General features: G+C 43.9%; 1 protein-coding gene across 1 annotated transcript in view; it reads right to left on the bottom strand.

The window, feature by feature from the left end:
• dpydb (dihydropyrimidine dehydrogenase b) overlaps nt 1–16,079 on the bottom strand; it is a 120,436-nt gene that overhangs the window by 74,724 nt on the left and 29,633 nt on the right. Inside the window, exons 9-10 of the mRNA XM_056743741.1 lie at nt 4,551–4,658; nt 3,943–4,112 (exon numbers count right to left, since the gene is read on the bottom strand). Of these exons, the coding sequence (XP_056599719.1) occupies nt 3,943–4,112; nt 4,551–4,658 (278 nt within the window). The remainder of the gene's footprint in view (nt 1–3,942; nt 4,113–4,550; nt 4,659–16,079) is intronic.

The following is a 16,079-nucleotide window of genomic DNA, read 5'->3' as shown; positions in this document are numbered from 1 at the left end:
ACTCCACGTCCATAAGATAAACAGCCATTCTCTAAACCTAAAATATAAAACAACAGTCGGCTCTCTGTCTTTCTCTGTGTATACAACCAAACCTCTGCAGCTCATGCAGAATGTAACAGTCCGTCAGATATTCAACCTTCTCAAACACTCACTATTCCTTCAACACTAACATCCAAATGATTCTCAAACTGGTTTGCGCATTTGTAATCGTGTTTCACACTTGTTTGTTATTAGACTAATTTCTTTTTTTCTAAATGCATACCATCTGTTGACCACAATGGTGTCACATGACTGAGCCGCATCGAGAAAAGCATCTGTTAAAAGCATTGAACGTAAATGCGAATATTTCAATTAAGAAATAATACACCCACATTCCAAAGGAGAAAAATAACATCCATTATAAAGGAGCTTAATTTAAGGCCACAGTGGTTTAGCACACACGTTTGAACGTTCACAGAGCAAAGGCACAGCTAATAGTTGCTGTAGTTACACATTTCTAAGTTTAACTTTCTTGTCACTGTTTCCATGGCAGCGTTGCAACAGTTGTCATTGAGAGAAGAATATGTCTTAATTACTTTGTTAAAAAGCTCCACAGAAAAATAAATCTAATTATATAAAGCACTGTCCACCATAACACCTTAACAGAAAACTTATTTTACTTTTTTCTTCAATTAACGTGTTTTCAACCCCAAGGTTTGTCCACGAGACGGGTTATTCTTACCATGCGTACTATAAATGAAAAGCACTTCTTCCTCTAGGTTATTGTCTTTGACACCAACTAACCTAGAAAGAAGGCAAGTGTGCAGTGTAAATTGGGGAACGTTAACGGAAATGCAAGATTTAAATGAATTTCATTGCTATTCATGAACTGTCTTGTATAAACTGAAAAACTGATATTACCTCTCGCTGTGAGCTTTTTCACGATTAGCCCACAGGCAGACCACCGCTCGTCTCCTAACAGTGCACACTTGTCTGACAATCTGACAAGATTCCCTACACATACCCCACACGTTCACTAGCTTTACTATAGTGTCCAACCATATATTTCAGTGTCAAACTATGTTTTAGTCTCAAAGTATTTAAAGGAACCAGTCTTTGTTGTTTTTGAGGCATTGCTTGTGTTTTTGGGGTGAATAATGGATGTTCATGTTTCTAATAAAAAAATTGCTTTATATTTGACATATTTTACATACCGTATCAGCCTCTCGGTGCACGTGTATTCATAAACTTTGGCCTTGCGCAATAAACAGTAAGAATGGCGTCAACTTCACTTTATCAGTTAAAAACATGCAGATTGATCAAAGTGTAACAGAGGTCTGCTAGTGCATGTGCAAACGCCAATCTTTGTAAGAGATTGCAAATTTTTTCCTACTAGTGCGAAGGAAATGACCCTGGACTGAATGGCGTCAGACCGGTTATATTAATTAACACTAGTAACAGAAGCGTTAGTTTTCCTTACTATTTTGGACACGAGTTGGAGAATAAAACAAGCAGATTGACTAGGAGACATTTGCAAGCAGGACTTTAAAGGATGTTTCATAGAAGTGTTTTAGAAAGAGGTATACGCACACACACACAATATCAGTGTATTACACCGAACAGCTTTCAAAAAGATTAGCAGGGATTCTACAGAGTCATTGAAGCTGTTATTTAACCGTTGGTTATCTTAGAATGTGTGTAGCTGAATTCTTATTACCAGCTGTAGGACTGTGATGAAAGTGAAAAAAGTTTTGCGCGTAGCTCAGTTAAAAGTGTACAGGATCTGATAACCAAACACAACTCGAGGGGCTCTTCCACTTCTCTAAGGAAGGCCTCGCCCATATTTTTGCGTATTCCTTTGGGAGGAGGTTATTAAAAACACTGGGAATAGTGACATCATGTACCCGAGAAGTAGAGGGCTGTAGTCCGATCCAGCCGTTCTCTAGTCCTTGAAAAGCGAATTCTGTTAAAGACAATATCTCGCTTGGCACTCAACTTTGAGCTTTATAATTTTGCAGGTATTATTTATTCTCTAACAGCAACATTACACACTAACTAAAGGTTGAAAAATGGGATTGCAGGGAACATGGTCTTTAGGTATTTTAGTGGATGCATTGCATTCATATTGTATTAAATCACACTGTACAACCAGCAGTATATTTAAATTTGACACAAACGCATTTAAAGATGTCTTAATAACCCTAGTCTAGTATTTGTGAAGACAATAAGTCTTTACCCTTTGTCTCGTTTGGCGTCTAAGAGAAAAAACATGTTTATTTTTATCTTAAAACTATTTTCTGAGCATGATCCATATTTAACTCCAGGTCATTTATCTCACCTGGCCTTATGCAAAATTTTAAGTTCAGTTGTGTGAAATCTTTTACTTTTAATGTGTTCACTGTGATTTTAATCCATTAAATAAAGACATTGCGTCTTTAAACCGACTTTTATCTCCTTTATTCCCTGGCTATTGTGTAATTTACAGCTAACTGTGTCAACTTCAATGCGGTTCCATTCTATCCTTAATTTCATAATATTAATATTTCATGTTACTATTCCACATAAAAAGATAGATTTCTGCAAAATATCCATAATAACTGAGAAATGGCTTTCTAAACTTGGCCGGTTTCACAGTTGAGTAGGTACTGGAGAAAATGTGCATAATTAAAATAACTTCACTCAAAGCTTAATTTATATTTCCCTTAATATATTATATCCATTCTGGGACTTTCTTTCTGTACCGTCTGTAACAGCCCACCAGGTGCAGCGCACGCTAGTGTTAAAATTAAAGTGGGTAATTTCTGTGCCACCAGCTGAACTAAAGTGAAGTGCAAAAAAAGTTCTTAAACAAGTTTCAAAAAGTGCATCATGTTGTTTGAGTAAACAGACAGTTAAAGTTTAATTGCATGGACAGTGAAATCAAACTAGGATTTTCTACATAAGAATTTGTCTCAGGAATTTGCAGAAGAGAGATACGCTAAAGGAGATTATTTCTTGGTCTTAAATTAATTTAGACAGTTAAAGCAAACTAGACACAAGAAAGGCCATATTCAAGGCACAGACACGAAACCCAAACAATGGTAGTGGAGAATACCTAAAAACAAAAGAAACACAAAATGATCTGTAATCTTATCCACGGAAGTAAAATACAGCTTTGAAACAGAGCAGACACTCTTCTTCATGTGATGTACATTGCTGTTACAATGAGAAACTGAGAACGGACAGAAATCAATGCATGTTCTTATATATTACAATAAAATATATTTATATAAAATATATAAAATATATATAATATATATAAAATATATATTATATATTACGATAGATTTATTTTATATTATTTTATTATTATAGATTTTTCATATTTGACTTCAAGCAAATGAATGTTGTTTTGAGCATGTATAGATATTTTTACTTGAACACCAGTGGTTCCAAAACTTTTTAGCCCATGACCCCCAAAATAACAGTCCCAGTGACTCGAGACCCCCACTATCCTCGGAGGTGTTTAAAGTATACAAACGTTGCATGCAACTGTGCACATCCACTTATTAGGTCTATCCAAACACGTGAAAACACATTATTATTTTATAGTTATTTTCTAATTGCTTGTTGTTATACATAAACCATTAACTATATGTTTTATATATACTAAATTTAATCAAAATGATTTGTGTGCTGATGGATGTCCTCTTTATGCATACGCCGGCCTCTTTTCATACCTGAGGACGATGGACGAAACTTCTTGTTTCTCTGGCTTCGTTCACTGGCCTCCCTCATTTCGTATTTTATTACATCAGTGTTGTTTTTTGCAATAGAGTTTGCCCATTTTTTTCTTTTCTACTAACGCTTTCTTTTCTACATAATATGTAATTTAAGTGGACATAATGAGAAAATGTCTTGAGAACACAGAGGATACAGATGTTCCTTAAATAGGAAATGTTTCACAGGCTGAAGGTTTTTTACCTCTTCTGGAACAGCGCGAATGTTGGTGAAGCCCTTTCTAAAGACCACAAAGACTCGTCGAGCTCCGCAGCGGAGAGCAGAGGTTGCACAGTCAAACGCGGTGTCTCCTGCACCCAGAACTATCACATTTCCGTGCAGCTTCGGCAGCTGGGGACGGCATTTACACATGCCTGCGAGAGAGACACATCACAGAACAAATAAACAAAATATGACAATTTTGCTTCCAAAATGAGATATTTCTGCTTTTAACATTGACAAAAATCATGTTTTTTTTATGTTACGTTTTTATTGTGTTTTATCGTGTTTAAATAAAAATAAATCAAATGCAGTTAGATTTTTATTTATTAAAATGCACAATATGATGGGTGAAAAAATCTTATCTTTGCACCAAACTTCTTATGTACCATAAAATAATAAATAACATTCAGTGCATAGACATCGTACAAGCAAAAAATCCAAACCTAAAGTTAGTGATCAATTCATAAAATTAAGTAATTCAGTGAAATGGCAATAAAGTTTAAATCACAATCTCACTCATTTCTTCTGCCATAAAAGTGTTAATCAGACATTTAAATGCCTCAAACTCTGTCACTTTACCACCATCTTACCTGTTTTACTGGCCTTTGCAACCAAGGGAAGAAAATCTTTTGATGTGTAGAATCCCTGCTCTAAAGTCAAGCCCTCAAAGATCTTGTCCCTGTTTGCTTGTGGAAGACCTGTCCGACAATAAAGAATGACTCAATAAGACAAAATATGTTTAAAAGCCTCTAAGCAGAGTACATTTAAAGATGATTTGCTACAATCTTTAACTCTAATACCTCCCTCTAAAACGTATTACAATAACTCATTTCAAATTATAGATCATATAGAAAGGCATTTAGGGTAAAACATTGCAAAACAGGGATTCCAGGAAAATCTTAAAGCCTGTGTCATAATGTAATTATTTAATCCAAACCGGGTCTAGACTGTCTTGTGCATTCAGTATTTGATTATTTAAGGCCAGAACTACCTCACTGATCTACCGGCGCTCACACAAATGTGAAGAGTGAGCTGCAGGCACAGTGACACAGTTAGAGACGTTTAATGAAGACTAGACCGGAGCAGAGAAACAACACAGCCAGTAACAATGTGGATCGCTCACATTTTTTGACAACAACACACAAAAAAGTAGCAGTAAAAACTGTTGTCACAGTTCAGGCAGCTGCAGTCAGAGGGTTCAGCTGAATCAGGCAACATTTGTTTGTTATCAGTGGTCATTTTGTTAGATGATGAGGAGTAAGAATGATCTGTGAAGAAATACTGTTTTGAAATGGTAATTCATTTGTTTATTCTAAATGTATTTAAGAAAAAAACACTAGCACTTCAGTTATAGAGGACATTAATATAGGCATATTAGCATTTGGGGGACAATCAAGACACTTTAGAGGAATCGCTCACCCAAATATATAAATTATGTCATAATTTATTCACCCTCATGTTTTTCAAAACCTGTTTATTTTTCCTCTGTGAAACACAAAAGAAGATATTTTGAGAAACATGGTTTTGTGTTCATACAATGAAAGTCAATAGGGGTCAATAATATTCGGTTTCCAACATTCTTCAATATAATCTATTGTGTTCTTCAAAAAGAAAGTCATACAGGTTTGGAATGAATTATTTGGGTGAACTATCCCTTCAGGTAAATTGTAATAGGGTGAAAAACTGGCTGAGTTATTAATACACAAGAGTACACAAAAAAAAATACAGTCCGATATTTTCAAGTATTTTAAGTTGATTCTTGTGGGTTGGGAGGCCGGGGTGGAGAGTGGGCCATAACATTTCAGTCATCCCACTGAGCAATGCAGTATTTGTAGAGCATGAAAAATATTCCAAGATCCATCAACAACATACAATATCTACAACAAAAAACAATAACAGTATATGTAAAAAATTGATTCAAAACGTAACCTAATAATTAAAAGTAATAAACTCAATGTCTATCAAATTGTGATGCAACAAGACAGTGTCTTCATCTGGAAAGCATAACAGCACTTTAGCATGTGAATATAAATCAATGATGTAATAGAGTTTGTCCTCCCCAAACATGTAACGTATAATAATGAACTGGATGGAAGGCAGCTTCCTTAAAAAGTATGTCGATAAGACAAAGGGCAAACACAAATGGATCTAAGTGATACTTAACCCCCTGTCACTTCAGATTCGTCTATTATGGCTGGCACGCACCCCAAGGATGTACTGCATGATGGAGGCTATCAATCTCTATCTAATTATGCCCATCATCACTGTTTGAGCGAACAGCACTAAGGCCTCATGTGCCACGGAAGTGATAAGCAAATGATTCATCGATGAGTCTGCATTTTCATTTTCTACTGTAAGTGTAGGATAATACATGACTAAGCTTAAAGGGGATGTGCAATGGCGATTCATGCATTCTGACTTCTTAACAAAAACTGGTTAGACGTATGACATAGTATTTCTGTGCTCGATGCACTCCCCCAGCGTTCAAGGAATGTTATATAAATGGTGGATATAACCCTGTACATGAACCGCACGCGGTAAGTCAAACTGAGTCATATGTCAGTGTTTAGTTGGCAATGGATGAGCACGTGTTTTAGTTCAAATTTTTATATGTGTCGGAGTATTTATCTTTGATAATAAAGTTGCAGGTACAAAAAAAGTGTATTCACGTGTCTAAATATGGTCAGCTTTATCAAGTTGCACCTTCGGCAGATCATTTGTTTTACATTGAAAATAGAATTCAGAACAACCACTAGACATGCCACGTTCACATTTTCACAACTTTAAACTGCTAGTCTTAAACAAGCTATGGCACGTGTTGATGTAACTACCTGTTAGGTGTTTTTTGGCAAATTTCTGTGTGTAACTGACAAAAACAACACAATGAATATAAATCAGCACATCGCAACACACCATGCTTGCGCTGACTGAGAAACAAGTAGCAGAAAGGACGATTTATGACAACAGGTTTGTTAACAAAAAATGTCATCATGGGCCTTGTGACCCGGGGTGTTCACTAAAACGTCTATTTACATTTTATTCTAAACATGAATTCTAGCGGTAGCCCTGCGAAAGGGTGTTTGTAAAGTGCTTACATTTTGATGTAAACACATTTAGTAGCTCCCCTTAAAATGTGCAACCATTTTCTGACAGTTATAAAATTTGCGACATCCCCCCAAAGTTAATAAATCCCCCCATTTGAATTATCGAAGGAGGAAATTTCTTCCTCATAATTTCCGGACCTGATATCTGTAGTAAGTTCATACAAGGTGACATAAGGATAACGACCAAATTCACCATGTTGTGCGGCTGAAAGAATGTATGAAAATTTCATTTTGTTTAGGAAGCAGCTCAAAGCAGTTGTTTCAGAGCATCATTTGACACTGCTGTTTTACACAGATCAAATCTTTGCACAATGTAATACAAGTCTGTTCCCATATGAATGTAAGGCATTAGGCAACTGCAAGCGATCACTGCAAAGAGAAATAACATAAAGGTAAGTAGAGAGGTGGAGGAGATTTGGAGTAATTAAATAGTCTTGGGTATCCTGAGGTGTTTTGTGACGACTCGTGTATTATATTAAAATAATTCACAGAGAAATCATTTCTTAAGGTTGTCTCAGTCCCAAACTTATGTGGACATCTTTAGACTTGGACTCAACATACTCGGACTCGAATGAGCTGGTCTCGACTACAATACTGTCAGGTGGCTTTTTAGGCAATTTGAGCCACCAAGCAGTGTGCATTTGATATGCATTTTATGAGAAATTAAAATAAATCTGGGATATGTTTTAAAGTATATGTATAAAAACAGTTCATTGTGTTTTTACTGGTTTTGAGTATGGCCACTTGGCTGGATGCACATCTGTGTAAGGCAGTGCATAACGTTTTTATATAGAGATGATTTGGGTGTATATGCTTATTACTTACTGCTGGCTTATGCATCCTCATCTAGAATAGGACACATTTGTCAACATTAGAATTAAGGTCAGATAACAATTATCTGCATACCACCTGTCGTAAATCCACATTTTCAGCCATTATTAATGAATAGGACTATTAAATGTGCACAAACATTAAGTTATTATTCTTTTAACTGTGGTTTGGACAAATAATTCATGGACTTGGGCCAATACGATCCTAGTTAGACCTCTAACATACAGTAATACTCACTGAACATTTATTCATCAGTCTTTGAAATCTGGTGTACATTATGCCCACAATAATGCATATTTATAAAAGTATAACTGTTGAAGAGTTATTCTGTCACTCGGGTTAGACAATAATTATTTTTAAAGTTTAGCTCATAGATCCTATCCATACATGCTTGAACCAAGGTTTCTAATGTTTTCCAAAACTACACTTATTAAAACACTTATGTTCATTTAAATCAAATAAAACAGCAACATACATTTATTTGAAAAACTTAAAATAATTCGAAAATGAGAAATGTTGCCCCAGCAATAGATGGTATCATCGGCAACAACATAAAATATGCTATGTTACCCAAACTTAAAGAACAAACAATTGTTAAGTAGCTTTAAATTTAATTTAATTCAATTTATTTACAATTAAATATAAATTTAATTTAAAATAAATTGTTTTATTATAAACAAACACAGAGAGGAAGTTAACTTTGGGTCAGGCACGTGTATCGGAAGAAATCATCTATAAACTGAAATAAGTTTAAGTTGAGGCACTAAAATTATTATCTGAAAATAAATCAAATAAAAATAAACTTATATAGCAATATGAAAAACTAAACAAATAAAGTGACAAAAGCACATAACAACATTGCTAAACAATAAAATTAAATTAACGTGAAAATAATAGTAATAAAAATAAAAGCTACTAAAAAAAATAAAAATTAAAAATTAATAAAACTACTAAAGAAATTAAAAACAAAACTATAGCAACTCTGGCCTAAACTGCTAAATGTAAATCATCAACCGTTGCCTCTCATCAGGAACCATATTAACCCCTCACACATGAGCACACATGATTTTAGAGCACATGATCAAGTGCTCTTACATTTCCTGGTAGATGGCTGCGTTGACTGTGGACTTAAAAAAACAGTGGATCAAAGTCCTCTTTTCAGATGACAGAAATTTTTTGCATTTAATTTGGAAATCAAGGTCCAAGAGTCCCTGGAGAGTGGAGAGGCACAGAATCCATGTGGCTTGAAGTCCAGTGTGAAGTTTCCATAGTCAGTGATGATTTGGGCTTTCATGTCTTCTGCTATTATTGGTCCACTGCGTTTTCTTATGTCCACAGTCAATGCAGCCATCTACCAGGAAGTTGTACAACATTTGATGCTTCCTTCTGCTGACAAGCTTTATGGAGATGCTGATTTCATTTTCCAGCAGGACATGGCACCTGCCCACACTGCCAAAGGTACCAAAAGCTGGTTCAATGACCATTTGATTGGCCAGCAAACCCGCCTAACCTGAACCCCATAGATTCTCTAAAGGTATTGTCAAAAGGAAGATGAGAGACACAAGACCCAAAAATGCAGATGACCTGAAGGCCGCCATCAGAGCAGCCTGGGCTTCCATTACACCCGAGCAGTGCCACAGGATGATTGTGTCAATGCCACGCCACATTGATGCAGTAATTTATGTAAAAGGAGGCTCAACCAAATATTTAATGAATAGAAATGAACATACTTCTCAGAAGCCTGACATTTCTGTTTTAAATATCCTTATTTTTATTGATCTTATGTAATATTCAAATTCAGAATTTTGGGTTGTCATTATCTGCAAGCCATAATCATCAAAATTTCAAGAAATAAAGGCTTGAAATATTTCACTCTATGTGTAATAAAAGCACAATAATATATGGGTTTCATTTTCTGAAATGAGTGACAAAAAATATTGACTCATTTCACAATATTCTATTTTTTCTTTAAATGTTTACAGTATTGGTAGTTCCCTTTCTGTCGGTCTCTCGACGTTGTGTCGAGAACGACAGATGGGGTTCGCCCTTGAGAACCAATCAACTCTGACTACTATAGAAAAGGCCAATGAAATTTGGCGAATGCAATTTGCATGCCGGGCTCCGCCCCCGGAAATCCGGTATAAAAGGAGGCCGGCGTGCAGCATTCACTTACCTTTTGTTCTTCAGAGCCATCGCTCATGAGTACAACTCAGGATTCAATCCTCTACAACTACACGCTGGTGCTACGACGTGTTACAGCGGATCGTCCCTTCCTGCAGCGACCTTCCCCTGGGCGTCTCGGCGGTTCCGGAGGTGTTAGAGATTTTTTCTAAAAGTCCTTTTCAGGACTGACTGAGCATTCTCCAGCGCGGCATGTCCCGCTGTTCTCTTGGGTGCGGCACCCTCATCGAGGAGGGGGATGGACACGATCGCTGCATTAGGTGTCTGGGCGTCCAGCACACTGAAGCAGCGTTTGTTGACACATCTGCCTGCACTGCGGGCAGATTGTCATTCAGAAGTTGCGGTCACGGGTGGCTGTCTTCCTACGGGAACCAGCCACCATTTCGTCTGCTACCCGGGCTGTGACATCTGTGGCTACGGCCCCGATGACCACCCACGTTAGCAGCGTTAGTGATACGGGGAACTCTGCGAACGTAAACCCGCCAGCCAAGTGCTCACGGGCCGATCGCACCCCGATTCGCTCTTCTGAACGTTCCCCAACCGGCGGTGGCATACCGTCCGGATCCTCACGCACACACTCGGAAACGATGTGTGACGTAGATGAGATGTCGCTCGCAGCATCGGAGGGAGACTGGCATCCGACTCTGCCGAATCCAAACTCCACCCCCAGCGGTCGAGTTCAGGAGGAAGCAGAAGTGATGTCATCCGTGCTAACCCGGGGATACGTGGTTCCCGAGGTCGGTGCGCGGTGCAAACCGCGCCCACCCCGGGTGCCATGTTTTTCCCGGAGGTGCATGAGGAGCTGTGTAAAACTTGGAACGCTCCACTCACGGACCGTTCCAGTGAAACCAGCTCCGGCTCCCTTACTTCCCTCGATGGTGAGGCAGCCAAGGACTGCGTCGAGATCCCCCGGGTGGAACGTCCGCCTGCGGTGCACCTGTGCCGCGGACGGCTACCACCTGGGGGGGGATCGACCACTCCTACCGTCCAAAGCACGTAAGACTTCGGCATCACTGGTGTCGAAAGCTTGCGATGTTGCGGGCCAGGCTGCCTCCTCTCTCTATGCCTTGGCCATCCTGCAGGTCCGCCAGGCCAGGGCGTTGAGAGGGCTCCACGAGGGTAAGGCCGACCCGGGTATAATGCAGGATCTCCGTGCCACCGCTGACAGCGCTCTACGGGCGACTAAGGCGGCGGCACGGGCCCTGGGTCGGACGATGTCCACGGTAGTGGTCCAGGAGAGACACCCCCGGCTATACCTTGTGCAGAAGAGTGACAGCAAGGAAGTCCGCTTTCTTGATGCACTCATCTCGCAGGGTGGGTTGTTGGTAACACCGTCGAGGACTGCGCTCAGCAGTTTTTTGACGGCGAAGCAGACAGTGGCAATTAACCACATTTTTTTCACGCCGCGACTCGGCCGCCTACAGGCCTCCGAGATCTCACGTGACGTCTGCTTCCCTGCAACCCAGGACCCTTTCGACATCGGCTCCGGTTCCTGTGCCCCCACAGGCGGCACCCCGGAAGCAGAGGTCGAGGGGGAAACCTCCACCCCGTCAGCAACCTCCTCGCGAGAAGGGACACTGACGGGAAGACCCCAGGGAGAACAACATCGGGCCCGAACCTTCACAGCCACGGCTCTGATCGGTCGGTACGGGACGACTCCTGCCTCGTCACCAAAGCCGGGCCCTTGTTAGGGCTTGGCGCCCACTTACTCACTGAGTTTTCTGTTCTCCCCGGGTTTCCTTGCAGCCGATCGCACACTCCACTGGACTGTGCTCGGCGAACCGACCTCACACCCTGGCGAGGCGTGAGGTCGTACACATATGACAGCCGTCACCACTCTCAAACCGACAGTGCGTGCCGTTGTCCCGCCAGGCAGGTAAGCAGGCGGAGCAAAAACCTTCCCTCCGGGGACTCCCCGCGACATGGTTAGCTCCGCCAGCCGACGAACCACCCCCCGTGGGAATGATGAAGCAGACCGTCCCCTTGGTCACCCTGTCACAGTCCCTGGGAGCTCGAGAGCTGCCCACACTGTCTCGCTGGCTAATGAGGGCGGTCCGTCTTGGTTACTCGATCCAGTTCGCCAGAGACTCACCCAAGTTTCGGGGCATCATCTCTCCCTCTGTCAGAGGCAGGGACGCCTCCGTACTTCGGGTAGAGGTCACCACCCTTCTGGCAAAACAGGCATCGAGTTCGTCCCTCAAAACCAAGATGTTCAGTGGGTCACCACCCGCACTTCATCGTTCCCAAGAAAGACGGCGGGTTGCCCCCAAAGGCTGCGTACCCTGAACAGAGCACCTTCACAAGCTGCCATTCAGGGTGCTCACACAGAGGCGCGTCCTGACATCTATGAGGTGTCAGGATTGGTTCGTGGCAATCGACCTGAAGGACGCTTACTTTCATGTCTCGATCCTCCTCGACACCGGCCGTTCCCACGGTTCGCGTGCGAGAGGCGGGCATATCAGTACAGAGTCCTCCCTTTCGGTCTGTCCCTGACCGCCCTTTCTCCCTGAGAGGAGGAAGGCGAGCGGGTACTAAACTATCTCAGCGACTGGCCTATCTTGGCACACTCGCGAGATCTGTTATGTACACAAAGGGACCTGGTGCTCCGGCACCTAGGTCGATTGGGACTCCAGGTCAACCAAGAGAGGGGCAAGCTCTCCCCAGTGCAGAGCATCCTCTTTCTCGGTATGGAACTCAGCTCTGTCACCATGTCGGCACACCTGTCCGCAGTTGTGCCCAACCAGTGTTGAACTGTCTGAAATGAACATTTTTAGGCAGACAGCGGTCCCCCTGAAACAATTCAGAGGCTCCTGGGACACATGGCGTCCTCGCGGGCTAATACCCCTCGAGTTGATGCACATGACACCGCTCCAACACTGGTTTCAGAGTCGAGTTCCGAGGAGAGCGTGGCACACCGGCAGCAGGCGCATGGTGATGCCGCCCTGCTGCCGACGCACCATAACCCCTAGTCTTTATGACTTTTTCGACGGACTCAGGTCCCTCTGAGCAGGTTATGAGGCAGGTCGTGGTGACGACTGAAGTCTCCCTGCAGGGGTGCGGTGTAGTGTGCAACGGGCACGCAGGTGGGGTGTTGGACGAACCCCCGCCTGCGCTGGCATATCAATTGCCAAGAGTTGTGGGCTATGCTACTTGCACTGAGCAGGCTACGGCCTCTCGTGCGAGACATGCACGTGCTGTTCCGAGGACAGTACTATAGCTGTAGCGAATACAGATCGTCAGGGTGGCGTTCGCACACAGCAGCTAAACACAACTTGCTCGACGCCTCCTCCGGTGGAGTCAACAGGTGACTCGTTCCCTGCAGGCCACACACCCCGGGCAAACTGAACTAGACAGCCGACGTGCTTTCTCGCCAGTTTATGCCTCGTGGAGAGTGGCGACTCCACCCCCGTGCAGTCCAGCTCATTTGGAGGCTGTTCGGGTAGGCCCAGGTAAAACCTGTTCACCTCCCGTAACACCACCATTTGCCCGCTTGATAGTCCCTGCCCTCGGCACGGATATCCTTGCGCACAGCTGGCCGCGGGATGGGCGGAAGCACACCTTCCCCCCCCCAGGAGCCTTCTTGTACAGACTCTGTGCAAGGTCAGGGAGCAGGAGCACCAAGTGTTATTGGTTACACCACACCGGTCTAACCGCACTTGGCCTCAGAGCCGATGCTCTGGACAGCGACTCCCCCTGAACCATTCCCCTGACAGAGGACCTGCTCTCTCAGGGGAAGGACACGTTCTGGCATCCCAGATCAGACCTCTAGAACACCCATGTCTGGTCTCTAGACGGGACGAGAAGATCCTAAGATGGCTACTCCCCCTATACGGCTGAGACCATCACCCAGGCTAGGGCCCCATCTACTAGGCGGTTACACGCCTCTAGACGGTGCCTCTTCTCGTCCTGGTGTCTTTCTCAACGAGAAAGACCCACTGAGGTGCTTGATCAGGATTGTGTTCCCCTCCTCACGAGACTGGAGACTAACATCTCCCTTCCACACTGAAAGTGTATGTAGTCGCTATTGCCACTCATCACGACTCAGTCGGTGGAAAGTTTCTAGGGCAACACGACCTGGTCACCAGGTTCCTAAGCAGCGAGAGGGCGGAATCCGCCTCATCTCCGCTCCATACCCTCTTGGGACCCTAAGTGGTCCTGGGGAGCCTCAGGGCCCCCCAAAGAGCCCCTCGGAGGTTCCGATCTTCCTCATAGAGTAAGACGGCCCTCCTGACGGCGCTCACTTCTTTCAAGAGGGTAGGGGACCACCGAGCATCCTCCGTGTCCCTGGATTGCCTTAAACTCGGCCCTGGAAACTCTCACGTTATCTTGAGACCCAGGCCCGGATGCGTGCCCAAGAAGTTCCCACTACTCCCTCCGGGGCCAAGTGGTGAACTTGCAGGCGCTCCCCATAGGGGAGGAAGACCCAACCCGATTAGTGTTGTGTCCAGTACGTACTGGACCGCACGCAGAGCTCTGAAGCTCTGACCAGCTCCGTGTCTGTTGGAGGACAGCAGAAGGGGAAGGCTGTCTCCAAACAGAGGCTGGCGCACTGGGTCGTGGACGCCGTTACGACGGCATTCCGATCTCAGAATCTCCCATGCCCATTGGCAGTGAGGGCTCACTCCACACGGAGTTTAGCCACCTCCTGGACACTGGCAGAAGCGCCTCTCTAGCAGACATCTGTAGAGCTGCGGGTTGGGCTATGCCCAAACACCTTCGCAAGGGTTAACAACCTTTGCGTAAACCCGGTGTCAGCCCACGTCCTGCGTGGCGACATGTAGGACTGGCATCCGGGGGGGCGTATGCCTGCGAAAGCACCTTTCCACCCTCTAACAGGTTGGGTCAGTGTGCTATTTACCTTTTCTTCTTACCCGAACACATCGCTAAGAAACTGGTACCTCACCAGCCTCCCTTCTTACCCAGACACTGGTTAAGAATAGGCATTCCATCCATCACCAAACAAGCACCCCCTGGGGGCTGGCTGGGCAGAGCAGCCTTCCCCCTTAGGCCGGGATACCATGTGAGCTATCACAGATAGCTCTAACCGGACCTAGTGCTACCGGACGTCTGTAACACCCCCTCCGTGGGCTGTTCCGTCTGATGTATCCTCATGAGAATGGTTCCCACTCCTGGTAACCCATGAGCTTCCCCAGGTGGGCCTCCACCTCGCGGTTAACTACTCAGTCCGCACGTTCCATGCGTTCTCCTCCAAGGACGAGACCATACCTATATCCACCATATTCCTCCCCACGGGTAGGAGGTGGCCTCTGTAGCGCTTCTCTGATTAAGAGTCGCGCTTACCCGGTGTAAACTGATCTGGATGGCCTCTCGCCTATAGAGAGCTAAGGCCCCGTCCGTGAAAGTTACCGGTCAGGGCTGTACCCATCTTTCTCCAAGAAAGCTCTGGAACCCCCCGACCACCACACTGGAAGGTTACAGTCTCACGAAAGCTTCGAGATGACACGCCCAGGCTTGTTACCGTCGCTTCGCTAGAGATTGTGACGCGATACAGCGTTGTGGCGTTTTCCATAGGCAACCCCATCTGTCGTTCTCGACACAACGTCGAGAGACCGACAGAAAGGGAACGTCTTGGTTACGTATGTAACCTCAGTTCCCTGATGGAGGGAACGAGACGTTGTGTCCCTTATGCCACGAACACGTATCGTATTCTGCTGCAGTTTGAGAGGTCTCAGGCTCTTCAGAACAAAGGTAAGTGAATGCTGCACGCCGGCCTCCTTTTATACCGGATTTCCGGGGGCGGAGCCCGGCATGCAAATTGCATTCGCCAAATTTCATTGGCCTTTTCTATAGTAGTCAGAGTTGATTGGTTCTCAAGGGCGAACCCCATCTGTCGTTCTCGACACAACGTCTCGTTCCCTCCATCAGGGAACTGAGGTTACATACGTAACCAAGACGTTTTTAACCAAAACTGGAAAAATGGCTCTTTGGTTAAAAACGGTTCCCGACCCCTGGCTTAGGTTATGGGAGAGCTCATGATGTGTT

This window comes from Triplophysa dalaica, chromosome 3 (assembly GCF_015846415.1).
Source record: "Triplophysa dalaica isolate WHDGS20190420 chromosome 3, ASM1584641v1, whole genome shotgun sequence".
NCBI lineage: Eukaryota > Metazoa > Chordata > Actinopteri > Cypriniformes > Nemacheilidae > Triplophysa > Triplophysa dalaica.
Note: the sequence above shows the minus strand (reverse complement) of the source record. Positions and strands in the feature narration are given on the sequence as shown.